Source organism: Lampris incognitus, chromosome 14, assembly GCF_029633865.1.
Source record: "Lampris incognitus isolate fLamInc1 chromosome 14, fLamInc1.hap2, whole genome shotgun sequence".
In the NCBI taxonomy this organism is placed as follows: Eukaryota; Metazoa; Chordata; class Actinopteri; order Lampriformes; family Lampridae; genus Lampris; species Lampris incognitus.
The window spans coordinates 25,859,546-25,886,716 of NC_079224.1; the positions used below are offsets into that span (position 1 = coordinate 25,859,546).

Genomic DNA, 27,171 nt, shown 5'->3' on the forward strand with positions numbered 1-27,171 from the left:
AAAGCTGGTGTTACGACTACCTCCTTCCTGTGGAAACGTGAGCCAGGGGAGTTATTCAACAAGAGTTCTGGTCATATGCCATTGGGTTAATCGGGTGGGATAAGGGGAAAAAATAGAAATAAATTAAAAAGGAAATTCTGAAGATACCAAAACAAAGTTCAAGATTGAAACGCAGCACCGCTTTGAAGCTACATTGTCAGTGACCCAGGAACAGGCAAGTCTTGAAGAATTGTGGTCTAGCATGAAAGTGGCACAACTCAAATGTGTCACAATGACAAAAAGTCCTGTTAGCTAAGGGTAAGCCAAGGCGTCTGGGTAGCGTAGCGGTCTATTCCGTTGCCTATCAACACGGGGGTCTGCGGTTTGAATCCCCGTGTTACCTCCGGCTTGGTCGGGCGTCTCTACAGACACAATTTGCCGTGTCTGCGGATGGGAAGCCAGATGTGAAAACGAAGCTAATTGGCCAAGTACAATTGGGGTGGGGTGGGGGGCAAGGGTAAGCCAATTTGCTAAAATTAAATCATAATGATGAAATCTGAACAGAGTAAATGTGTACAGAGTAAATGTCCAGATATTGTTGCTCTACAAATTTGCAGCAGTTGAAATAGCCTATATACTTTTTTTACATCTTATTTACCATTTTTCATGAGGGAAAGTTGTCTTAGCTGGAAATATGGCAAAAGAAAATGTTTAAAAAACTGACCCACAGACAAAATACATTTTAAATCAAGGCAGTTTCGTACATACAAAGACACTACTGAAAATATAATCCTATGTAGTTTTGAAATATTGAGGAATTACAATTGGTTTTGATCATTGTGTATTGGTATTTGATCAGTTGTGTATTGGTAAAGATTCTGGATCCATTTTACATGGGACATGGCTTTGTACATGAGAGAAACAGGTTTTGAATGGCTGTCAACTCCATAACACATTTTTTTTCCTTCTGTCATTCATCAGTGTGGACAATTTTGTCTCCTCATTTACTTGATACTTCAGAACAAGAGTCAGGCCAGCAACCTCAACAGTATGTTCATGTATGTCACGTGTGTTGATTCCATTGGGGGGGGCTGTCCTTTCAGGAGGAAGAAGCTGGAGTATGAGGGAAACCCACACAAACTGGTGGAGAATAACTGGTGGAGGTCTAATAATATCTGTACAATATATTTAATCCATCCATCCAATCATTATCCAAACCGCTTATCCTGCTCTCAGGGTCACAGGGATGCTGAAGCCTATCCCAGCAGTCATTATCGCCAAAATAAATAAATAAATTAGAATGCTTACTCACTCCAAATTTCATGTTGAACACAGATTCAGGTTTATTGTCCAAAGAGAATGATGCGATTTACAGAGTCCAGACAGACTAATCACACAAACAGAAAACTAGTGATAGGAACGAGGCTGTGTTTTCACTGCTTTTTATGGTTACCATGTCTGCACCCAAAAGCTGCAAAACGTTGTGATGTGGTAATAAGAATCCCCTGAAGTATCATCGATGTCTTGTGAAAAGAAAAAAAAGAAGTTGTACCTTGCTGACATGGTAAAATAACTCTGGGACTGAGCAAAACCACTGAATCAATACAAATTGTAGGATATTCAAGAATTAACACAGGGTCTCAACTGCAAAGCCTCTTTCTGGTGGGTCTGCACATAAGACAGCAATTGCCTTTTTTTCTAATAGAACTTGGTCCCTGGATGAGAGACTTTTATCAAATTTTAAAGTTTTCAAAAAAATGACAAATGTATTTTATATACATGTTTGGCATCTCTCACAAATCAGCCCAAGTGACCACCTCTCTAGTTTTTCTATTGTTGTGAGACATTAAGGCTGTGTTTACAACATTCCTTTATTTCTAAACTGCTGGTACTTTTTATCAGTCATGAGAGCCACTAGGGAGGATCTGAGCAGCAAACAGCAGGAAGCCACAGTGGAAGAGCAAAGAGGCCCCTCACCCAAGATAGTTTTAACTGAAGTGGAGAACTTTTCGAAATGAAGAAGGGCTCAACTTTTCATGCCTGTTTTCCTTTTAGGAGGCTTCCTCTCCAAATAAAGAACAAGTGGGATTTTAGTGCAATATAGGTGACTGACAGACTAACGACAACAACGAGAACTAATATTGAGAAAAGTACTGGTAGAAAAGTTGGTGGTAGTAGCTGGTTGTTTCTCAAGGTCCTGATGATAAAGATTCAGTAGGAATACACACTGGCTGTATTTTTGGGAACTTCTGGTAAGTTTTTGAGACTTGAAGCTAACCATCATTTGCTGACAATGGCTGCTACTGCAGCCAACTGTTTTGGACACAACTTTGTTTATACGTCAGCAAATGTAAATTGAGGCAGATTATATATATTTTTTCTCTTCTCAAAAAGAAAAGCAGACAGTGTGAACACAGCCCAAGATCCCACAGGATTGGTATGAAGATATACCACACACAAAGTCAGTCACAGTGAAGGCGCCGTATAGCGTATGACACAACCTGTATTCACACATTCAGCCAAAAACCCACAACGTCTGTCTGTCAACGTACAGATAAACAAAATAACAAAAAACAAATTAACCTTCATACACTGACTGCTGTAGTACTGTCTGTTCAAAACAATAGAGCCATTAATAGACAGTTTGCTTAGGTTGTGCTATCGGCACCATGTCACTGCCCTGCATCTACAACTAAGAGGTGGTGAACGAAAAAGTCTCACGGAATCCCCTCCACATTAACTTGGAACGATTCTCAACATTCAACTTCCACTGGCAATGGAGTAAAAACTGTGGCGCCAACATGAAGAACTGTAAGCTAAACTGTCTATTTATGACTCTGAGATCCCCCCCCACCCCTGCACACACAAGCAAACAGACTCTCCTTCTCCTCCACCCCCCTCCCCAACCCTACTTGTTACAAAATACATATAGAAAAGGACAAGCCATATAGAGCAGCCACAGACATTAGAGAAGAGGTTTGTCTGTTTCTACGGGGTAACAGCTCAAAACAGCAGCTCATAGATCAGCTATTATCAATCCAGGTTTCTCTGGTGACGTCTGGGTCATGGTTGTGCTGAGATACAAGTCACTAGTTTCTGTTCAAATCCCTGTCTGCACTTTAAAACCATGGCATGTACCTGCTATTTGTCCTAGCAATGTGAACAGAAGCCAAAGCCCTTCATAGAGACAAAGCCCAGCGGTATGTCTGAGCTCTCATGGCAATTCTTTTGGGGCAAGGGAATAGGTGTGAGCCAGACGGTCAACAGGTAGCTGCTTCAATCACTGAACCGATACGTAAATCAGTTTTCATCATTTGATTGTGTATGATTACGCAAGATTATCCCTAAGAAAAATTGCAATACATTTTATCTCACAAATTTTGCATGTCATCGAATCAAGCGCAAATTGATTCTTTGAGCGACAACCCAAATTCAGATTATGGCCTGTAATCTGTGGCTACTGTTATGATCTACTACCTTCTACTTCAGTAAGCAAGATCAAGAGAGACAAGAGAAAGATACAGAAAAAAAAAAAAAAAAAAAAGAAGCTTTTTTCCTTTTTACACAAGTCCATTTCAGGGGTCCTTGGACCCCTATCCTCATCCCCTCCTTCTGACGCACCCATTTCTTCTGCTCTTGTTGTGTGTGCATAGGTGTAGTTGTTGTAGAAGTCCCATCTCTTACTTCTTGATGATGATGTGTGCATGTGTCCGAGTGTGTATGTATGCATTGTGTTTGTGCTTGTGTGTGTCTACTTGTGTTCTTTAGTAGGGGCAAAGTAGAGCTCCATGGGTTTGTTTACCTTCCAGTACTTCTCACTGACCAGCTCAAGAGAGAACGATCCGTTCAGAACCTAAAAAAGAAAAGGCACAAGATAAAGATGACTGTATCCCACACAAGTCTATGCACTTTTCAGAGACACCAAGCAACTTATCATGACTAAAAGCATGCATAGTGTTGTGCTACGCTCACCAGCACATATCAAGAGAGAAGTCACCAAGAGGAAACAGTTTCTACATGTGAGATAGATCGGCAAGCAAACTAGCCAGTGTTATACAAACACGATGGTTACAAATGTGTTACTGTTGTGAGGATCTCTCTCAAAAATGTCTTTCTTCATAAACTGTACACAGACAAGTGTCTAGTGCAGAGTTCTCTTTTTTTCTTGATCTCACCCAAATTGCCTGTAGCAGTCAAGTATATTCGCTGCAAAGCATCCCTTTTTATTCTCAGAATTATTAAATGCCAAAATTGTCATATTGAAAATTAAAAGTTTTTACCCAGTTCATTGTTGTTTGATTTCAAATTTTATATACATAGCATAATAGAGAAGAACAAAGGCACTCGTCTTTCTTGGAAAAAAAGATAAAATAACTAATAAAATGGTCAATTTCATCTGAGCATAGTGAAAAATTTTAAACAATTGATGCATTTCATCCTATAAGTTCAGTGTCCTTGTTCTTCTTCTCTGTTATTCAAAGTATATATGTCCAGCACCAGAGCATATTCTTCACATGCTAATTTCACTAGAGAAAGTTTTCAGAGGCTCTCCCAGACCATTGGTTTCTCATTTATATACATAGTATTTTATGCAGCATTTACATCCCCAGTGTGTACATGTTGGGGTGTGCAAATTTTATGCCTTACTTTAAACTGGAAGGTATAGAGATCCTATGCTGTTTCTTTTAAGTAGTAGAGACCTTGTGAGCACGTGTGTGTTTGCATTCTTACAGAGAAGAGGTTTCTGCCCGTAAATGAATAGAAGGTACAATATTTCTCTAAAGTGTCATAATAGAGAAGACACATTGTGTGTGTTAGTGTGTGTAATGAGTGTGCACTCACAGTGAACTGGTTTCCAGCAGTTGGTATGTAGATGGTATACTGTTTCTCTGAGGCTGCTTCTACATTAACAGGACTGGCCTCTGCATTTCTTCTCAGCTCCTCGAGAGCCAGTCGAACAGCCAGATACTTTGACAGGTGGTCAACTGTAGCATTACCAGATGTCTTTATGTAGCGAGGGACAAACTCCACACTGGATTGACAGAAACACACGCAAGCAAAACATGAGACAGACACAAAGAAAAAGGTAAATACTGAGGCAGACGTGAAGATCAACTTACTCAATATCACAAGATGTGGCCGTAGGGAAAATTCACCAAATTTAAACCTCATCTCTATCCACGACAGGGATAGGACAAGAAAAACACCTGCAGTTGTTCCCGATCATTTCACTACCTCTGGAAAGGCAGTAGAATAGTTTTTTGTTTTTTTTTCGGCTGCCAAGTGACATATCGTGACGTCAGTTGGCGGCTGGAAGAACTACAGCGTAGGAGCCTACTCTAATCTGCTCTAAGCACACTATTCAAAAAAACACATCCTCATTCTCTCAGCAAAGCTACATTTCTGATGGAAGAAACGATATCCCATAACAACAGCACAGAAGATTTTATGGGTGACGATACAGAGGCTTATGTGTAATGCATTCTGGTACGTGTAGGCGCTGTGGGAAAGACTCTGTGAGCAGTACAACAGATTTCTCCATCAATACTGTACACCGTGAGGCCTTTATTGCTTCAATTGACTACAATACTCCTCAGTTCTGATTGCATGCACACAAAACCTGCTCACAAATGGTTTTACACAAAACCATTGGTGAAATTTCCCTTTAAATGCAAATATTTAAATATATTGACAAGTAGATTGAGTTCAATCACAGAACTGATGCGTGGTTGATTCCATGTTAGTCTTAACGACATGCAATGATCCCTGCCTTTCCACCTCAGTTACTGGCCCTCTCCCTGCCTCCTTCCCAGTTTCTACCTGCTGCCTCCCCAGTGCCTCCTTACAGTCTCTCATTGGATTGGCTGTCCTCTGTGGTGGCCTTGAGGACTCCCTTGCCAATCTGTCCTGCCTGGTTGGCTTTTCCCTTCTCTGCTGTGTGGAAATGTTCTCTGATCGCCGCCAAGAACGTTGGCCTTCGTCTTTAAACTACTGATCCTCAGCTGTTATCTACCATCCGACAGCATCCACAGGAGCTGCCAGCTTCATTCTCCCGAGGCCAGTGCTCAGCCAGACAGTGACAGCTGTGGAGATGACTGCTCTGAGGTACTCTAACCACTGCATACTCCCTTTTCATCATGGAAATGAACCGTTTACTTCATCGCTCCGGGACCATAAAAAACGGGGCATTTTCTTCCCTCTGACCAGATTACTACCACTACTGCAGAGCCTATTTCCAACTACAACATAGTGCTGTCTTCTACCCTTGACCCTTTAGCTCTCCTGTGTGGGGTCTTTGCAGATTGTCATGATATACACTTGCGCTTCACTCACTCAAAACTCATGGTCCTCACATATGCTGCCCTTCACAGACAGAGGACCTTCTGTTGTGCTGGTCTTATCAGTGCCAGTGAAGGAAACCCCAGCATTGTTTTCTGTATTCAATAAAATCACCGGAGCGCCTAACAACAGCCCCCCCCCCCCCCACTCCTGAACTCTGTAATAAATTCCTGGAGTTCTTGCACAAGAAAATGTATGCTATGCATAATTCACCCCCCACTTCTCTGTCCTTTCTAACTTTTCCTGCATTGACCTCCAGTTATGTTTCTTCTTGGTATACTTTCTCTTACACTCTGACTCAGATGTACATTTAATTGATAAACTCATTTGCAACTCTTAATCTTCCCCCAACTGCAGGCTCACATTCCAGTTGTTGGTCCACAAGTCACTGACATCACAGAAAGCTACTTTTCATTCATTTTAATTTATGATGTTCATAACACCCATTCTCAAAAAAAAAAGAAAAAAGGTCTGGATTCCAACTACTTCGAAAAATGACCGTCCTATCTTCAAACCTCTCTTTCTGGCCAGAATAAAAGAGAGTGCCATTGTGTCACAATTACAAGTAAACATGCACATTAAGACTTTTTGAACCTTTTAAGTCTGGTTTCAGGCCCAACCACAGCACCCAAAAAACCTTGGTTGGTCAGTATCTAACAACCTACCAATGGCAAAGGACCCTGAAGCAGTTAAGACTTCAGGACAGGGTTGCACCAATCATTTCTAAAATTGTAACTAGGTTTGTGTGTAAAGTCCTTAGTTAATTGTATCAACTTGTAATTTGTAAATTTATGATTTACTAATGTGGGTTGTACTGTTCAAATGTAAGGAATGTGGTAGATAGTAAAGCCTTAGTAACGTGTACATCGGTTGCTAGGCAAACATCACAGCTGTCGCCCAATCAAAAAAAAAAACTGTTCACACATGGAAATACAGAACTGCAAACCTGCCTCAAGAACTGATGTCAGACACAGATTTCCACACCATCATATAAGGGGATCCCACATCAAGAGGATGCCGCCTATCATATAAAATGCTGTGACAATGAATATTTTCCCTGTTTTCAAATAATAGTACCAAACAGCCTAAGCTGGCCATTGTTTTTATTTGAGTTAGGTCTATTTGTGTCATTGCTGTTGTTTTGATAAAACATAACAGTTCTGTTAGCTAACTCCAATGAGTAAATCGCCAAGCTAGTATGTGTAAGAATTTAGTAAAAACTAACTTCTTAGCGATAACTAGCAGGGGCGGTGCAACCAGATTTTATTTGGAGTGGTGTCAATTCTAAAACACAAATGTTTGCATGGCAAGTCGAAATTCAGTTTAACTTTTGCCTTTGGGTGTATGTGTTAAAACAAACGCAGGAGTAGATTAAATGAACACCAAGCACATTTTACAGGCAGCCAAACAAAAGCAGGTGGTTCACAGTACTCAGGTCTGAGAGGACCAGGGGCCAGTTGTTTCACTTGTGTGTTATGCAAGTATATACTTTTCCGGCCAAAACATTGAAACCACCTGAAGCCACTGCCATCAGGGAATAATACCACTGCCATAAAGGGGTGTACTTGATCTGCAACAATGTTTAGGTAGGGCATACGTGTCAAAGTAACAGCCACATGAATACCAGGACCCAGGGTTTCCCAGCAAAACATTGCCCAGAGCATCACACTGCCTTCACAGGCTTGCCTTCTTCCCATAATGCATCCTTGTACCATCTCTTCCCCAGGTAAACAATGCACACGCACCTGGCCATCCACATGATGTAAAAGAAAATGTGATTCATCAGACCAGGCCACCTTCTTCCACTGCTCCATGGTCCAGTTCTGACACTCATGTCCATTGTAGGCAATTTCGGCCGTGGACAAGGGTCATCATGGGCAGCCCCATATACAGCAGGGTGTAATACACTGTGTTCTAACACATGTCTATCATAGCCAGCATTAACTTTTTCAGCAATTTGAATCACAGTACCTCTTCTGTGGGATCAGACCAGCCAGGCTAACCTTCGCTCTTCACGCGCATCAATGAGCCTTGAGCACCCATGACCCTGTCACCGGTTCACCGGCTGTCCTTCCTTGGACCACTTTTGTTAGGTACTGACCATTGCATACCGGGAACACCCCACAAGACCTGCTGTTTTGGAGTTGCTTGGACCCAGTTGTCTAGCGATCACAATTTGGCACTTGTCAGTCACTCATATCCTTACGGTTGCCCATTTTTCCTTTTCCAACAGATCAACTTCAAGAACTGACTATTCACTTGCTGCCTAATATATCCCACCCCTTGACAGGTGCCATTGAAATGAGATAATGTTATTCACTTACCTGTCAGTGATTTTAATATTTTGGCTGATCGGTGTATACTTACATGAAAACTAAACATATTAAGGACTTACACACAAGTGAAACAACTGGCCCCTGGTCCTCTCAGACCTGAGTGATGTGTTAAATACTGTGAGCCACCTGCTTCTGTTTGGCCGCCTGTAAATCGTGCTTGGTGTACATTTAATCTACTCCTGTGTTTGCCCAAAGGCAAAAGTTAAACTGAATTTTGACTTGGCATGCAAACATTTGCATTTTAGTGTCAATCCCTCTTTGTGATAGTATGTGTGATACGTCTGTGCTAGTTTGATTTAAGGCGTGTGTTTGTATATGTAACCACCTGTTGTGAGCATCATCCTTCTCCATCAGAGTGGGATGTGGCCTGAACACCAGTTCGATTTCACTGGCACCACCATCAATAACAGAGTCCCCTCCCCCATTCTCAGCTGCGTTGTCCATATCCAAGCCGCTGTCATCGCTGGTTTTGGTACGCTTGATGCTTGGCCCTGCCTCCTAGAGAGAGAGAGTAAAATACATGCTCACAGGCTTTGTGTATACATATGGATATTCATCAGTGGACCAGGAAAGGGGTGTGCCCTTTTAGTTAAGACATAAAACAACCAAACCTTGCACCAACATAACCCCACCAATGTGACAGGAACAAGTTTTGAAAGAAAAAGTAAAAACACGGATCTATTAAAAAAACAGATTACCATTCAAAGAGTCGCTAAAGGCAAGCCACCTATGATGATGATTTCACATGCGGTAAATGTAAACAGACAAGATTCTGCTAAAATATGCCTGTGGCATCGTCAGAAGAGGAAAAACGCAAATAACTCCATTAATTTTGTTTATTGCGGTGCCACCTCTTAAGGCTGATCTGACCTAGGTACTGTACACTCTATTAAGACCTCATTACAATATCAAAACAGCACAGGTTAGCCTGAGATGACAAGCTTAGACCCTTAAGCTTACAGTGAGCGCTACACCTTGAGAGTACGAGGCCTTTAATGGGATTTGACAGCAGTGACAACACTGCAGTAAAGGGCTCAGCACAACTGTGAAACATGAAGAAAATTTATCAAGTTTGTGTACTGGACTTTGCTGGAAGGATCCATGGAATTTATTAGACTTGTTCAGGCTGTTAAAATAATACCAGGTATTTAATTTACTGGCATGTCAGGCATTCATGCTCGGTTAAAGTTACAATCCTGAAAATTTACATGTAAACAAATTTTCTTTTTATAATTTCTGCCGCTAATGTATTTAAGACAATAGCTCAATGTTTCCCAATCTGGTCTTCGGGTACAACCAGAACTATTTGTTTTCTATTCTGCCAGGTATTTCATTATTTTTACCTGTGGTACCACTATTTCAGCCTCCAATTAGGAAGGTTTTAGACCTGGAACAACAGATGAATGTAATTAATTACCTGGCAGTACAGCAGTGCTGATGGTACCTGAGAACCAGATTGAGAACCACTGCAATAACTAGTTCATAACCAATGTACACTAGTAGTGACTCATTTTAATAGTCGGTTATGCTGTCAGCTAACTACTACTACTACTACTAATACTTTGGGCTGCTCCTGTTTGGGGTCGCCACAGCGGATCATCCGTTTCCATCAGGTAAGACTGTTTTAAAAAACAGTCAATATAGCAGACAGTGTTTTACATCTTTACTTAGAAGTCAAATGTGGATGAACAATGCAGGTAGAGGTTTGAGGAGGAAGCAAAGGATACTTCAGTTGGATGTATCACTACAGGCGTCTAAAGTAAAAAAAAAAACATGATCATCAGGACTTTTTTTTTTCGGTTCACAGCATACTTCAGACAGACATCATTCATGATTCGGACAGAGAATTTGGGAGAAGAAAAAGGGAGAGAGGTAACAGTTTAAAATTTATGGATGTCCTGTCTTAACAGACAAGACTTTGACAGCTGAAAATGTGACATCCATATATGTCTTTTTGCATGCTCAATAATCCAGGTAAGAAATTCAAATAAAGTTTAATCAGTTCATCTGGATACAACTTTCATTGACAGATACGTTTCATCACTCATCTAAATGACCTCTTCAGTCTAAACTGACTGCAGGTATCCCCACCCTTATAAACAATACAGTTGCATAATGACTGAAACCAACGATCAGTTTCCTATGCAAATGTGGGCGTGACCATTAACTAGAGTTTCAGTGGCCATGTGTACTATTCGTGTGCACATCCTTGATAGGGAGGAACGCTGGTTTGAACAGGGAGTCAAAAAGGCCATCTATGTGAAGAGGGAACGACCATCCCTGAAACGGGGGGGGGGGGGCTAAAAGTACACCTGTCGCCATCTTACAATGCTGTGATTGCAAACATTCCCAAATCCTCTGTGAATAGTACACATGACCACTGAAACGCTTAATTAATGGCCATGCCCACATTTGCATATGAAACTGATTTTTGGTTTCGGTCGTTATGCACCTGTATCATTTATAAGGGGGTCAGTCGATTGCAGGGAAACCTTGCAGTCAATTTAGACTGAAGAGTTCACTTAGATGAGTGATGAAACTTATCTGTCAATAAACGTTGTATTCAGATGAACTGATCCAACTTTCTTTGTCATGCATCTAGTTGCTAAATGGGTAGCCAAAGACATGTGTGACCAAATGCAGTGAGTTCCACATTTCTACAGTTGAGGAAGAGTTTCAGAAAAGCAGGCAGATGCACAAAAAAAAGGAGTATGATGATAAAGAGGAGGAAGAGGCATCGTGCCATAAACTGGCACTATGGGAGTGAGCAAAATGATGATGATAATGGTGATTAGCCTTTGATTTAAGTCAAGATTTTATTGTGTTTTTTTTTAAAATTACAGTCACTTTAATTACCAGCATTGTTACAGTTAACTCAGTCAAATACTAAAACTAGGACTGAAAAAGAAATAAAACGCTATTGAAACAAAAAAAACAAAAAAACAAAAAAAAGACATTCGCAGTAAAGCTTCTCATACCAAGTGAGCAAGCCATGGAACCCAGGTCGCTGTAAAAATACCAATCTTAGATGTGTTGTTTTGGGGTAAGACTCCTGTGAATATCATAAATTACCTGATTGCTGTGGATCGAGGCATTGCTGCAGTGAGAGGAGTCCCCATTGTCCTCTGCTCCGCTACCATTCTCCACTGTGTGTTTCTTACCGCGCTGTAGTCTGGGGAAGAACAATATACAAATGCTCATTTTCATAGACAGAGGTACTCACCCCTGTTCTCTGCTTTGTTAGTTTATATCTGTGGGCAACTCGGTGTGACAGATGTGTGTGCTGGGGTTAAAGCAAAAATAAACTTCCGAGCTTTAAATTTCATGTGTGTGTGTGTGTGTGTGTGTGTGTGTGTGTGTGTGTGTGTGTGTGTGTGTGTGTGTGTGCGCGTGTGTGTTGGCTGGCCCACCATATACTAAACTGTGTATGCAATCTTGTGACTGGGATCAGCCTCTTGGCAAAAGAGCATTTTCTAGCTGCTACTGCCATACAATAATTTCCTTGAGCAGACATTACAAAAACAAGTGCAGGGTTCTCCAAGTTTGAGGCACCAAGTGCCAAGCAGGTTCCAGTCTCCACCTGTTTCTAACCATGCCTACCTCCATTTGTTTTTCACTCCTCTCTCAACCAAACTTGTCTCTTCGTCGGCTTTAATAAACTTGATCTTCATATTTCAGTTAGCATCTATAATCTAGTGTATCCAAGTGTGCGGCATGCAACTCACAGAAGGCAATCACTCCTGATAATTAACTTCTCTACTTGCATAGCACTGGACATTGTGAAATACTGCCTTGCATTGTCTGCATGACTGGATAAAATGCAATCACGACAGAGTCCACCATGGAGTGTGTGTTGCAGCTGTGGGATTGAAAATGCTTCAATTGTGGAAATTATTTAGTGACTCTAACCCTGCACTCACGCCATGAAATTGCCGTTTGCTTTTGTCATGAGCACAGGGTTAAACAGCTGTATGCCATAAATCCTAGATAGTGCCAGAGAACTATAAGCCCAATGTGTACCTGGTCATTGCCTGTATTTTTAAACCTTCTTCTATGCTGTGAGACAAGGCTTGCTGGTTGTTGTGTTTGCTGATCCGGGCCAACACTCTCTCCTGATGAGCCTCATACTCATCACGGCTGGGGTAGATCTTACCTGTTACAGGAAAAACAAAACAAATCACCGGTTTTCTTATTTAGTAGTGTCCTCATTGCGGCACCATTTTTACCCCAGTGTTGCTACTCCCATATATAGAGTTTATGATCAGTATTACTGCCTTACATCACTAGAGGGATTCTTGGCCTTCCTTGGTCTGCATTCTAGTCATATGCTGTTTGATCCACGTACGAGTGGTAATAATCTCAATAGCTAATCAAGTTTTTACCTTTTTTGGCTGCCTAAATACATTATCCCAATAGATTTTTTTTGTAGTAAAATCAACATTTAGCCACATAAATATATGCCTGCATGTTGTATAATAACTTCCTGTTTGGAGACACCACTGCTTGCATGGGTAATTGATCTTAAGTTATCTTGTAATTTGAAACCAGCTAGCAATATAATGTTGCAGCAAAGTAACACAGACTATTTTACTTTTTTATTCAATTATTGATAGGAATGCCAGGTGCACTGTTTTATGCCTTTATTCATTTAGCCCTGTTACCAATATCAATCAATGGTGGAGAAAAATTACATCCACCACAACAAGCCTAACATCAAATTCTATTTGTAAACATCTTAATTTACTGGATTACAATATTATGGATTCCTCCAGAGTTTTGTTTTTCTATTGCACTCAAGAAAAGAAAAATCCATTTGTGACACAAGAAACACTTACTAATCAGAGCATCAAAATTCGGGTCTGGACGCAGCGATCTCTTAGACACCAGCTTCTTACGACAGGTAGGACACTCCTTGTTACTACAGAGAAAGAGGGTTGGAAACAGATAGAGACAAACATTTATATTAGCCAGACAGATCCAAGTATACATTTGCAGGAACAGCCTGCAGTTACATTCAGTTTATGGCAATTTAGCTGAGGCTCTTGTCCAGAGGACAGCAGCACCAGTACCTCCACCACCACCACTGGGCTACAGCACCCGGTAGGCTTCCAGTTCATGACAGAACTCACCCAGATCTCAAGGCGGTGATGATACAATCGGCACAGAAGCGATGCAAACATTCTTTGGTTGTCATGGTGTTCTTCAACATGTCCAGACAAATAGGACACATGAGTTCACTGTGAAGGGACCTGGGTGATACCGCTATCTCTAGCCCATCTGTTATAGCCTCCTGTAAGTACACAAGGCAGACAACAGGTTAATACAGAAGGAGAATTAGTATACACAGAGTTCTTTGGTCTGGATACAGACTCAGCTCAGGTACTCAACAACAATTATTTTTACAACTGTCTTTGAGAATGAATAGAGAATCTGGAAGCCAGTATCAAATGACAGCACTGTGTCTGTGATACTACCTGTGGAGTTCTCTGTAGTTCATAGAGGCTCAACTCCCAGGTCTTGCTGAGAGGTTGGACCCCATTGGTCTGAACTGTTTGTGTCATCTCGGCGACACTGAAACATAAAATCACACTACTTTAGACTTGGAAACTGAAACAGAAAAAGAAAAATCATTTAACATCAGCCAGGAACCAGCAACCTTTTGGTAAAAGGATTGTTTCTTTTGTTCTTTCAGACTACCCAACAACACTCGACTGAACACACATGTGAAATACATTTTAATTGACATTTGGATATTAACACTTAGATATTATATTCATTAGTTTCCCTGATTTCTGCGAGTGAGAGATGTTCTCAGATCAACATTCCCGGTGCTGTCATATCTTTTTATGCAAAATCATTAATGTTAAAAGTAGGGTCAGCCTAAACTACAATGATCTTTCACTTCAGAAATCAGGACATGCAGTTTTAATCAATAACATTAAATATCAACTTATTTATGTTAAGCCTGAAAAAAATAAAATCACAATTGATTACAGCTGTACAAAATGTCAATTTCAACCCTTTCATGCTTCCTCCAGCGTTCTTTTAAAAACAAACAGTTATGTTTGTTTTCGAACTGATGTGATCACAGCACAAATAAGGCCCTCTCTTGTTTGCTAGATCTCTGACCAGTGGGGAAGCTTGGGAAATAATACTTTGATTTTGGAGGTTTGACGGTACAACAGCGTGCCACCTGCCACCAGCCCACCTGAGGGCTGTCATGAAATGCTGAAAAATATGTGGGTGATGTAAAGACTTCTAACCCATTCGTCATTTAGTTCTAAAGAATTTAGGTTATGCATTATCAAATATCGCCAACTATAAAACAACCACACAATTACATGCAACTACTGCAATGACGTTTATGTCAAAGCCAGGGGCAAAGATTTTTTGGGGGGGGAATACTGGTATATGTTAGTTTCTTCAATGAAATTTCTGAATAATGCTGTCATTTACAAATTTATGGGAAATTTGTGCTCTTTAAATGTTAAATGGATAAAACAATCTTTTGCTGGAGCTCCAACCCTTTTGATGCTAGGAGCTTCAGACACCAAGTTTAAAGTCCTACCAGGTCGTTCAAAACCCGGTCAAAAAGCATTGTTCTCCAGTTGCTTCCGATTCCAGAATTACTTAAATATTTGATTATTTCAACATAATCAATTATTAAAGACAAATTATTCATTTGCCTACAACTGCTTTAGTGCAGAGAGCCAATGACTTGACTGAACACTAACGGCAGGGCTGCTTTGCAGCTGTCAATCTTATAGTAACCCATATGTGCTCATTTGCCTCATGTCCAAAACACTACATGGAAATTTCATTTTAAAAACATAACTAAAGATAGGACAGTTAATAAAAAATAAGGTAAGGCCCCCTTAAAAAAAAATCTGTGGCACTGCCTACCCTTAGCATTACAATCGGTCGTTCATGTCAACAAACAAAAAACCCATGTTTTCCAGATGTTGGGTCAAATTGAGTGTTGTATTATCTTCCATGTTATTATTCATCAAACCGTACCACAGGCAATCAAAAGGCAATAAGTACGCACTGGAAAATATGTCTTTCACCCAATTTCACTGGCACTATCTTTATCATTTTAAATACATTCCCATCGCACAGGGCTCTGGTGTTTAATTGGGGTGTCTCGGGGTAGGCTAATGCTAAGTGGCTAATCTTCGTAGCGTTCTCAGTAAGAGCTAAATAAAGGCCGCGATGCTGTAATTATTAAAGAAAACACCAAATATGTCCAATAGTACACGTATGTCTCGTCGGTGCTACTGAAATAAAACGGCTAACGGTGAGGAGGTTTGGGCAAATCGTCAATGTAATTTGGCGCTGTGACAGTGAAAAAACAGAAGGAAGCGACGCACCAACCCCCCTTTTTGCCTCCGGAGCGATGCTTTCCTTAATCGGACAATGCACATTAAAAGGTGGAGTACGAATTATTAACCTTGCAGGCGATTCAGGTGAAACCTGTCCGATTAGACTGAATATTTTTGTTTGTGTACTTACATTTTCTGTTGTAGAAACGAGCCGATTCGACCAGCGCGTTTAGGCAAAGGCAATATGGAGGGTTTCCTTCTCGCGGTGCAATCTGGGAAATGTAGGCACTCTGCCAAAAAGGTCGCTAGCTGTGAAATGAACACAACGCCCGCATCGTAGCAGCATTTCCACAGATTTTTGTGTTTAATAAAATTACAACGATATGTGGTTATTTCTGGTATACGTTTTCCATATGTTATTTACCAAAAGTGGTGTTTTTTCCTCTCCATCTTGCTTTTGGCTGATTTCCCCATCCCCTATTTCAACAGACAGACAGACAGACAGACAGACAGACAGACAGACAGACAGATAGACAGATAGATAGACAGATAGATAGATAGATAGATAGATAGATAGATAGATAGATAGATAGATAGATAGATAGATAGATAGATAGATAGATAGATAGATATCGACGAGACTTTCATAGCGTTGGCTAAAAGTCATACACTCAGTGTGAAAAGACCTGTGTTGTGGCCCACTGCACATCCAGTGCAAATAGTGTCTGTGTAATATCAATTTCGATAGGTTTAAAAACGACAAAATGCGACAGCTCTTGGGAGTATGCTTTGCGTTCACGTTTATCGTACCAGCTGTGTCGATAAGAAGAGCTAGGCTGAGTTAAAATTATTGAGACATATATCTAAATACGTATTTACACAGGAGGTGGAGGAGAGACAGGTGTGTGTGTGTGCGCGCGCGCGCGCGTGCGGAGAGAGAGAGCGCGAGAGAGAGAGAGCAGGAGGCGTAGCCAGACTAAAAAAGGGGGTCGAAATGACGGAGAAGAGTGGGGAGGGGAGGAGTGGTGTCGGCTGCTGAATGAACCATGTTCGGTAACGGAGGGTCAGCTCTCCTGTCCTGCTCCGCTCTCCTTCTACAGGTTGTGATTTTACCGGTAACCACCAACGGGACTGTCAAGGTAAATAGCTCCGAGTCAGAACGAAACTCCGTCCGCTTCATAGGTGGATGCAGTCTCTCAAATTGTCCCCCTCTTGCCAACTGTTCAGAGTTGACAAGAGGAACGTGGAATGAATAAACTGTCGTTTCATAATCAAAATTAGTTTCCAAAGCTACTCGTTTGAATTAAAGGCACCCGGTGTGTCATCGCGAAGCGGTCAGAAGGGTTAAACGTCATTCGTGGAGGTACACTCAACATTTCGGCTTCGAGGTTGAGACTCGTGGGGATGTTTGTACAATATGTCTCAGTGCTTCTCTCTTGTTATCTTGACTTCAACTTTGAAGGGAAAATCAAAGACAGTAATTATCTACCACATCCGGCAAGCCCCCTTGTTGAACTTCAGCATTTGCTTTAAATAGACTATTAGTTATTCGGTAATTTTTTTTGGGGGGGGGGCTCTTCTTCTTTTGAATGCCTCCAGTCAGACATAGCACACAAGTGGGCTAATGCGTGGTATTGCTCTTCGCTGTGTGTTGCTTTGGATCACAACTTTGTTTTTCACGGACCCTTTCTCGACAAAGTCTTTCGTATTATATTTTGCTCTTCACTCCTCCGTCTGCCTCCGCTCTCCTCCTTTTCTCCTCCTTGCGACATCAAAGCACAGTGGGGGCCTCCCTCTCCGTCTGTCTTCTCTTCTGTCTCTCTCCCTCCCTTCCTGTCTGCCTGTCTCTGTGTCTGTGTGTGTGTGTGTGTGTGTGTGTGTGTGTGTGTGTGTGTGTGTGTGTGTGTGTGTGTGTGTGTGTGTGTGCGCGCGCGCAAGAAGTGGCTTAAAGACCGTGACAAATAATATATTTTGGAGGAAATGAAGATGGAAACATTTTTTCTACCAATCATTACTAACAGTACCTCTTTTCACTATGTCCTAAAATTCTTGCCGACCATGTCATCTATTTCAGACTTTTGCTTATTATACTATAACTTGTGCAGTAATCATGCATCTCTTTGCTATAACTTGTGTAGTCTGTAAGTGTGATTAAATCATTGCTTGCTTACACTGCCCACTTGGCAGCTATTGCACGCTCATCCGTCCTCTGACGCTCTTCTACCCCATTTTTTTTCCTAAGAGGTTTTTCTTGTGGAGCACCCCCCCTCCCCCCATCTGAATCAAGGTTTTAAAGGACAGGGGGTGTTGCACATAATTAAATGTGACCGTTAATCCTTCTGGGACTAAATCGTGATTTAGGGCCATGCAAGTAAATTTGACTTGACTTGACTCCATCCCTTTCCCCAAACCTTTCTGGTCAAACTCCACCGCCTCAAAATGTGTCTGTTGAAAACTAATTTCGCGGTCCCGTTAGGCCACGCGGAGACTCTGACTATCTTAAGATAATCACTCTGGCAAATGGAGATCAACAGGCAGCAAATCGATGATGTGCATCCATGTTCCTTTAGTGCTAGTGCAAGATGAAGAACAAGCCTGTCTGAAAGCCAGTAGTTAGTTAAGGGACTGACCCGATCGCAGATGAGCTCAAACTAGACTAAGTGGCTCACTTTTTTCCCCTTCAATCTATGTTAACCATGCGGTCTTTCAAGAATAAATTGGTCAAATCTTTACACATGGAGAGCCAAAGGCCAGATGATCAAGTGGCCAGTGGACTATAGTCTGCAGTTAAGGGTGTCTTGAGGTCCTTTGTGGAAAATTTTATATAGCTTATCCACGAAAAAGTTGTGCATGCTGCAAAGGCTGACGCATGATGAAATAACAGACTCTTTTTTTTATTTTTAGACTGATAAAAATCTGCGTATCCCAATACAATGTTCTCGTTTCGAATCACCAACAGCGGCGGATTTCTGTGCACTTGAGCAAAGTCGATACCTGACAATCTGACATGTTAAACCACGATTAGTGGATGAAAAACCCCACTATTTGCATGTTCAGCTTTTTTGATGTCTCATTGAGTTCAGTTTTGCCGATGAAAGAGAAAACACAGAGCAGTAAACTTAAACAACCCCAGCTTTGCTGGCTGTGAAATTAGTCATTGTGAATGAGGTTTGGTATTAGTATCCAGCAAAAAAAAAGAAAAAAAAAGACATTACTTGGACAAGTTTGCCAGCACTATGAGTCAGGAAAAAAACTGTCCAAATGGAAAGTTTTTTTTTTTGAAACGCGCACATCATCAGCTAATGTAAGAAAGCTGCCATAACATCTAAATTTATTTTTTTGTCACAAAAGTCTGCATTGTCTTCCAATAGGATCAAAGCATTGTATTGTCATTAGATGTCATAACATAGTAACGTATTGCACCATATTTGTGATTGTGTTGTCGCCAAAGGAAGCAGTTCATTTTGGTAAAATAGCTTAGTGGCAGTTGTTTTATTACTTAGAGGGGTTTGGGGGATTGAAGCATCTAAATTGACCATCATTATTGTGTGCATCATCATGATTGTGTTAAACTTAACGTCGATTCACATTTGATTTCCTCTTGAGTAAGAGTCCAAATGTTGGAGGCCGAGCACGCTCAGTGAGGGCTGCTTACCGTTACTCCTACTGAGGTCATTGTTAAATATGAACACAATGAACGCTGTCAGATGGTGTGAGCCAAACAATGGGTCATTAAAAGTCCCTGGATGTTAACCTTGGTTAAAATCGTTGTGAACCTGGTTTTTATAAATATTTGAAATGATGCAAATCTGGATCTGTGAAACGAGGGAAATGACAGGACTGTGCAGAGGGCCTTCCGTTCTCATATCAATTCACCTTGTTGATGCCACTCTGGCTGACGTGTAGGCATCTTGATTGTACGAATGCACTTTTAATATATGATGCCACCATTCTTGCGCCCAGTATTACCTGAACTTTTTAACGATTGGCCCAAATCCTAACCCATGGTCTAAGAAACAGTAACGTGCTTCATAGCTTTGTTTGTCCTGCCTCGATTTTTATTTTTCTTATTTTTTCGCCCTAATTGTACTTAGCCAATTACCCTATTTTCCGAGCCGTCGCTGCTCCAACCCCTCTGCTGATCCAGGGAGGGCTGCAGACTACCACATGCCTCCTCCGATACATGTGGAGTCGCCAGCCGTTTCTTTTCACCTGAAAGTGAGGAGTTTCACCAGGGGACGTAGCGCATGGGAGGATCACGCTATTCCCCCCAGTTTCCCCTCCCCCCTGAACAGGCACCCCGACCAACCAGCTAGTGCAGTGACCAGGACACACCCATCATCCAAGTTCCCACCTGCAGACATGGCCGATTGTGTCTGTAGGGACGCCTGACCAAGCTGGAAGTAACACGGGGATTTGAACCGGTGAGCCCCATGTTGGTAGGCAACGGGATAGACCGCTACGCTACCCAGACGCCCCCATCCTAGATTTTTAAGGAAACCAAAAAAAAAACCTTTACACATGTGTGTGTGTGTGTGTGTGTGTGTGTGTGTGTGTGTGTGTGTGTGTGTGTGTGTGTGTGTGTGTGTGTGTGTGTGTGTGTGTTTGAGTTAATCTAGCTACAGGGTTATGACAAAAAGAGGAGCCTGTATAGGCTTGTTTAAGACCTTGTTGAAGCAACACATTAGCAGGAGCTATGTTGTTTTGGACTATGCACACATGTTTATTCAGTGGACTGTCGCCACCAGACTCCGATCCGGCTCAAATGGACCGGTACAATTCTTCCTGATAAATGACAAATCCAGACCTCTGCAACGTAATTGATCAGAATCCCACTGGGGCAAGAAATATAATTATTCCCCCATTTGACACCTTGCACCGGCATACATTTAATATTCCCCGTAGTCCCCCAGATTTGCATGAGCTATGTGCACTTTACACGAAACATAAATGCGTTTTAGTGATCCACGTGGAATCTGGTTGCTTTTTCTTTTTTTTTTGGTCACAGAATGCAAAAATTCCATGCAAAGCTTAAAAGGGTCTGTTCAAATTGAATGCAGAGATTTTAACCTCAGCGTTATAGTAAGTATGTGTTTGCAGGCAACGGGGTGATTGTAATGCTGCTTGTGCCCATGCCTTTACTTCAGATCTTTTCTTTATAGCATACAGCTGGCGTCAACTGGTTCGTCACATTTCAGTGCTGCAAGCGTGATATCAGCCCCTTACAGCAGATCTGTGAGATTGTTTTCCCTCCCTCCAGGGCAAGTCAGGCTTTAACCTCCTTTTTTTCTTTTCTTTTTTTTTTTCAATGCATCTCAAGTGCATTTACGTCAAGTTTATTTATGGTAAAGCTGTGACTGGGTGCAAATCTGCAGGTTAACATGCAAGTTGGTGTCCAGCATAAAATCCCATTCATCTTCGATCTTCTACTTGCTCTCCCTATCAGTCTCTCTATCATTTATTTCTCTCCCTACACTCCTCTCTCACTGTATACCCCCCCCCACTGCTGTACCTTTCTTTCACTTATCATTTCCACCCTTCATGTCTTTCTATCTGAAATCGGTATTCTAGAGAAGTCAGTCATCGATTAACATGCTTTGCCATTTGTGCAGGCTTTCATCCAAAGTGCCTCAGATGCGTGACAGAACCCACAACCGTGTCTCTTTCATGCCATGCATTACTAATTTAGGGACACGGGTCTCCCTCCTTCCTCCATCCCTCTTGTTCCCCTTTGCTCCCCTCCTTTCCGTTGCTCCTCTCGTAGTTAAAAAGTCTTGGCTTTCTCCAGTTCAACTAGTTCTGGTTTTAATTTGTCTCTCTCTGTCCCTAATCCTGCACTCTGCCTCCTCTGAGAGTTGTTCTACAAGCCCACATCTCTGTTCTGTGTGTTTATAACTGACGTGACTGTGTGTATGTGTGTGTGTATGTGGGGGGGGGGGTATGTCACCATATGGTTTTTGTGGGTATATATGCATTTACTGTTGTGTGTCTGTCTGTGTGTGAATGTGTATGCGTGCGTTTGTGTGTATCTGCCAGGACAGACGTGAGGGAACAGAGGACCAGCATAAGATCAGTCTGCAGACACACAACCATGGAGGACTGACTGACATAGAGGCAACACAGGTAGTAAAGGAGACACAAACACACGAATATTCATACGCAGACACACGTACACACTCACTGGCTTTACAAGTTCCCTCTTTTCTTAATGTGGGAGGATTTTTTATATATGTATTCTGCTCTAGTTTTTGCCTTTTATCTAGCTCAGAAGTGGGGGTTTTTACAACTATGATGACCTTCTTGTAAGTACAGGAATTTACAAAAATGTAGTTTGCATTTTTAAACAATGGTTAACAATCATACTTATATACAGCAGCCAAAAAACACTTGCACAGTATCTTAGAAAATACTGCATGGTACGTATAGAGAGAAACGTGCAAATTAGATGTAAGATTTTAAACTGGGCCTCTCCGTTACCGTTGAGAGCACCCTGAAGATCAACGGACTTTCATGAAAAGGAAAATTCAGAAGTGCAAAATTTGTTTTATAAACCCTAAAATGTTTGCATGGTGTTAACCCTCCAAGAGAGTCACAACCTGGTCCAAACTGGTCATTATCATGGACATGAGTATGAACATTGTGTTTGAGATTTAATGGTAATGATGATCATGTTATGTACTGACTGACTGTTTTCAAGACTGTTTTCATTCGAGGGACATGTCCCCCAATTGTCACTCCAGAGATCGACTGCTTTATTGGTTGGTATATCAGCTGGTTTTGGTTAACGGGCAGGTCATATATTTTGTTACGAGGTGATGTTAAGATAATGGAGTGACTGCACCATTTGGCCGTCCAAGCCACCCTTGTTCTATTACTACCTGGCTGACTTTACTCACTGGGTGTTTTTCATTAACTTGTGTACAGACTACAATCAGTCTAATTGTTATTTCTTGCATAAACTTTTTTTTTTGATTCTGACTCTGATTTTGGTCTCAGAAGGAGGTGTTTCAGTGGTGGGGCGAATGGTCTAGTTGGTCCTCTTGTTCTAGGAGCTGTGGAGGAGGAGTCAGGAGTCAGGAGAGACACTGTCTCATCCAGAGGTAATGTGTCCTGCACACACACACACACACACACACACACACACACACACACACACACACACACACACACACACACACACACACACACACACACACACACACACTCACACACGTTTCCATACGTATTAACATTCAGGAGCTATAGATGAGTCAGAGACACAACATTTTAGGATGCACACCTACTCAAATGTTGAGTAAGTAGACAGCCCACAATGCTCCCTGCCTTCTATGTTCAAATGTATTTGTGTTTTTGAATGTGTGTGTGTGTGTGTGTGTGTGTGTGTGTGTGTGTGTGTGTGTGTGTGTGTGTGTGTGTGTGTAAATGTGTGTGTATGTGTGTAGCGGTAGTAGTAGTAGTCACAATCATGTACCAGGCAGTCATATGACCTTTCACCTGACCTTGTCAGAATTGCGGAAGTTTCTGTCAACCAAGATTAACGTCGTCCAACTCTCCTTATTGGTCGTCTACATCTCGCTCCATTAATCCCTCCCCCCTTCTCCCCTCCACTATTACTTTTCCTCTCCTCTCCCATCTCCCTTTCCTCTGCTTCTCTTTCAACCTCACTCGCTAAAAAGTTATTTTAATTTGCCCCCCCCCCCTTGTATCCTCATCTCTCTTTTCCTCTCACTTCCTTTCAGAGGAGATTAACCCCCTTCCATGCAGGTCACATCCCCTCTTCTTCTCTTACAACTTATACCCCCCCCCGAACAAGCCTTCACACACAGAAACAGAATGACTTTAATCAGTGAGTGAGATAAATGTAAAAGAAATGTCCCTTGGTGACATTGTTATACATGGCATATGGTTGGAATTAGTGCATAAAGTCAAGGGTGTAATGTAACTTGAACTGAGACATGTGTCTTTGGTGTTTAATGTAGTGAACAGGTTAGAAGGTCATGCAGATGGTCCAAGAGTCATGGAAAGAAGGATAGAGTATGACACCGGGACAGAAGGAAGAAAGCAGGTGATTAGAGAAGGTAGGCCAAGTCAGGCCTTGGAAATGCTTATTGCCAGACCTAAGGGGCCCCAATGAGATGGTGCAAAACCCCTTGGATAACAGTAAAAATGTGCCTAGCAATAAATAGTAAGTGAAAAGATTAAAGACACCTGTTGGCTGGCAAAAGAGAGCGCAGAGGTTATCTTGATTTGTGGGGAGTGGGTCAAAGGAGGCATTGGTGCTTAAGGTGATGGTTGATGGGTAGTCTTAATTGGCTGTCTACCAAAAGACAGTTATTTGAAACAGGAGATGACATTCCTCATTTAGCTTTTCAGGCAAATTTATAATATTTTCTTTTTTTTTTTTTTTAAATTTCTTCAAATTTTTAAACATTTTGTCTTCATATTATTGTTTACTGTCTGAACTGAAAGCAATTGGTGCTAACCAAGAGGATTTATCACGTATCCCAAAATAGTTTTGGAAATGTTTCCAAGATTTCAATTCATTTTTAATGATAAACTCATGATTTTCTACATTATATATGAATGGTAGGGTGCTATACAAATAAACTTTACTTACTTACTTGCTTGCTTTCTTACTTGCTTACAGTTTACAGCTTCCAGATGAGGTAAAGTAAAATTAAAGCCCTGCTTAATCTGTTCTGCAATAATCTCAGTTGGGAAGCCCAATCATAAAACATTACACTAGCAGGTGCTAGCCCTCCTTTACAAAGTTGTAGTTGTAAATAAAGTTTGGGATGCCTACCCCATGCGAATCTACCAATCTTACTATATACTGATTTAAAGACTTTAGTAATATTAGGCATTATTTGGAAAGGATATAGTATTTTAGGTAAGACATTCATTATACATTATTTATAGCTATACACCTAAGCAAGGATAAATGTAGTTTAGCCCATCTCTGAAGATCTGTTTTAATATTTTCTATTGTGGGATTAACATTTAATTTAAATAAATCTCTAAAACCATCTGAAATGAATAGTAGTATTGTAACAGGAAAATCCGATGACAATCACTTAAAGAGAGTCCTAAGCAGTAAAGCTACTGGCTGTACCAATGAAAACACTGAACAAACTAATTTAGTTAAATCTGGTATAAAAGATTCAGGCTAACTCAAAAACAAAATAATCATCAACTGTAATCATAAATTATAGGAACGTTTTGTGAATTTAACTCTGAGACACTATCTCAGTAATTAGACTACTTGAACCAATAGCCTCTACGAATGGCTCCATTGCAGTAGCAAATAATGAAGCATATTATTTGTAGCCCCATTTAGTTCCTCTTTAGCAGAAGATTTCTTTTTCTTCATCTTTTGGCTGCTCCTGTTAAGGAGCAGCCTGTCTTCTGCATCTTCCTCTGTCACACCAACCATCTGCATGTCCTCCCTCCCCATATCCATAAACCTCCTCTTTGGCCTTCCTCTTTTCCTCTTGCCTGGCAGCTCCATCTTCAGCATCCTTCTCCCAATATACCCAGCCTCTCTCTTCCGTACATGTCCAAACCATCTCAATCTCGCCTCTCTTGATTTGTCTCCAAATGGTCTAACCTGAGCTGTCCCTCCAATATACTCATTCCTAATCCTGTCCATTTTCGTCACTCCCAACGAAAATCTTAGCATCTTCAACTCTGCCACCTCCAGCTCCTCTCCGGTCTTTTTGTCAGGGCCACCGTCTCCAAACCATACAACATAGCTGGCTTCACTACCATCTTGTAAACCTTCCCTTTAGCGCTTGCTGGTACCCTTCTGTCGCAAATCACCCCTGACACTTTTCTCCCCCCACTCCACCCTGCCTGCACTCTCTTCTTCACCTTTCTTCTGCATTCCCCGTTACTTTGAACAATTGACCCCAAGTATTTAAACTCATCCACCTTCGTCACCTCTACTCCTTGCATCCTCACCATTCCGCGCTGTCCTCCACCTCGTTCACGCATTTGTATTCCGTCTTGCTCCTACTAACTTTCATTCCTCTTCTCTCCAGTGCATACCTCCACCTCTCCAGGCTCTCCTCAACCTGCACCCTACTCTCACTACAGATAACAATGTCATCCACGAACATCATAGTTCGTGGAGACTCCTGCTTGATCTCGTCCATCAACCTGTCTATCAACACTTCAAACAAGAAAGGGCTCAGAGCTGATCCTCCCACCTCCACCTTGAACCCATCCGTCACTCCTACCACACACCTCACTACTTTCACACTGCCCTCATACAGATCCTGTGTGACTCTTACATACTTCTTTGCCCCTCCCGACTTCGTCATATAATACTACATCTCCTCTCTCAACACCCTATGCTTTCTCTAAATCCACAAACACAATGTAACTCCTTCTGACCTTCTCTATACTTCTCCATCGACACTCCCAAAGCAAACATCACATCTGTAGTGCTCTTTCCTGGCATGAAACCAAACTGCTGCTTTCTAATAATCACCTCTCCTCTTAACCTAGCTTCCTCTACTCTTTCCCATAACTTCATGCTGTGGCTGATTAACTTTATACCTAGTTACTACAGCTCTGCACATCACCCTTATTCTTGAAAATCGGTATTAGTACATTTCTCCACTCCTCAGGCATCCTCTCACTTTCCAAGACTGTGTTAAACAATCTAGTTAAAAACTCCACTGCCATCTCTCCTAAACATCCATAGGTATGTCATTTGGACCAACCACTTTTCTACTCTTCATCCTCTTCATAGCTGCCCTCACTTCCTCATTGCTAATCCACCACACTTCCTGATTCACTATCCCCTCATCATCCAACCTTCTCTCTCTCATTTTCTTCATTCATCGACCCCTCGAAGTACTCCTTCTACCTTCTCAGCACACTCTACTCGCTTGTCAGCGCATTTCCATCTCTATCCTTCGTCACTGCTGCACATACTTCCCAGCTTGCTCCCTCTGTCTAGCCAATTGGTACAAGTCCTTTTCTCCTTCCTTAGTGCGCAACCTCTCATACAGCTCGCCATGAACCTTTTCCTTTGCTTTCATCACCTCTCTCTTTGCCTTACACCGCATCTCCTTGTACTCCTGTCTACTTTCTCAATCTCTCTGATTATCCCACTTCTTCTTTGCCAATCTCTTCCTCTATATGCTTTACTGTACTTCCTCATTCTACCACCAAGTCTTCTTGTCTTC

General features: G+C 41.6%; 2 protein-coding genes across 2 annotated transcripts in view; one reads left to right on the top strand and one right to left on the bottom strand.

Moving 5' to 3' along the window:
• Positions 1–1,304: 1,304 nt before the first annotated feature.
• Positions 1,305–16,201, bottom strand: rnf2 (ring finger protein 2). The gene is made up of 9 exons (XM_056293119.1): positions 16,167–16,201; positions 14,129–14,225; positions 13,784–13,944; positions 13,490–13,572; positions 12,675–12,807; positions 11,727–11,826; positions 8,980–9,152; positions 4,822–5,011; positions 1,305–3,832 (listed from the first exon to the last, which is right to left on the bottom strand). The coding sequence occupies exons 2-9, from the start codon at positions 14,213–14,215 to the stop codon at positions 3,731–3,733; spliced, it is 1,029 nt and encodes a 342-aa protein (XP_056149094.1). The 5' UTR covers positions 14,216–14,225; positions 16,167–16,201; the 3' UTR covers positions 1,305–3,730.
• An 821-nt stretch (positions 16,202–17,022) lies between these two features.
• si:ch211-267e7.3 (ADAMTS-like protein 2) overlaps positions 17,023–27,171 on the top strand; it is a 40,171-nt gene continuing 30,022 nt past the window's right edge. The window contains exons 1-3 of the mRNA XM_056293847.1: positions 17,023–17,115; positions 22,013–22,099; positions 22,976–23,076. Of these exons, the coding sequence (XP_056149822.1) occupies positions 17,023–17,115; positions 22,013–22,099; positions 22,976–23,076 (281 nt within the window). The remainder of the gene's footprint in view (positions 17,116–22,012; positions 22,100–22,975; positions 23,077–27,171) is intronic.

Bases quoted from the DNA above. Each gene is read 5' to 3' on its own strand.
- rnf2 (XM_056293119.1), bottom strand. From the start codon at position 14,215: ATGACACAAACAGTTCAGACCAATGGGGTCCAACCTCTCAGCAAGACC. The intron at 11,827-12,674 runs GTACACATTGGG...GTTCTTCCCCAG, and splicing joins AAAATACAGGCAATGACCAG to ACTACAGCGCGGTAAGAAAC. The intron at 5,012-8,979 runs GTGGTTACATAT...CTGTCAATCCAG, and splicing joins AAGGATGATGCTCACAACAG to TGTGGAGTTTGTCCCTCGCT.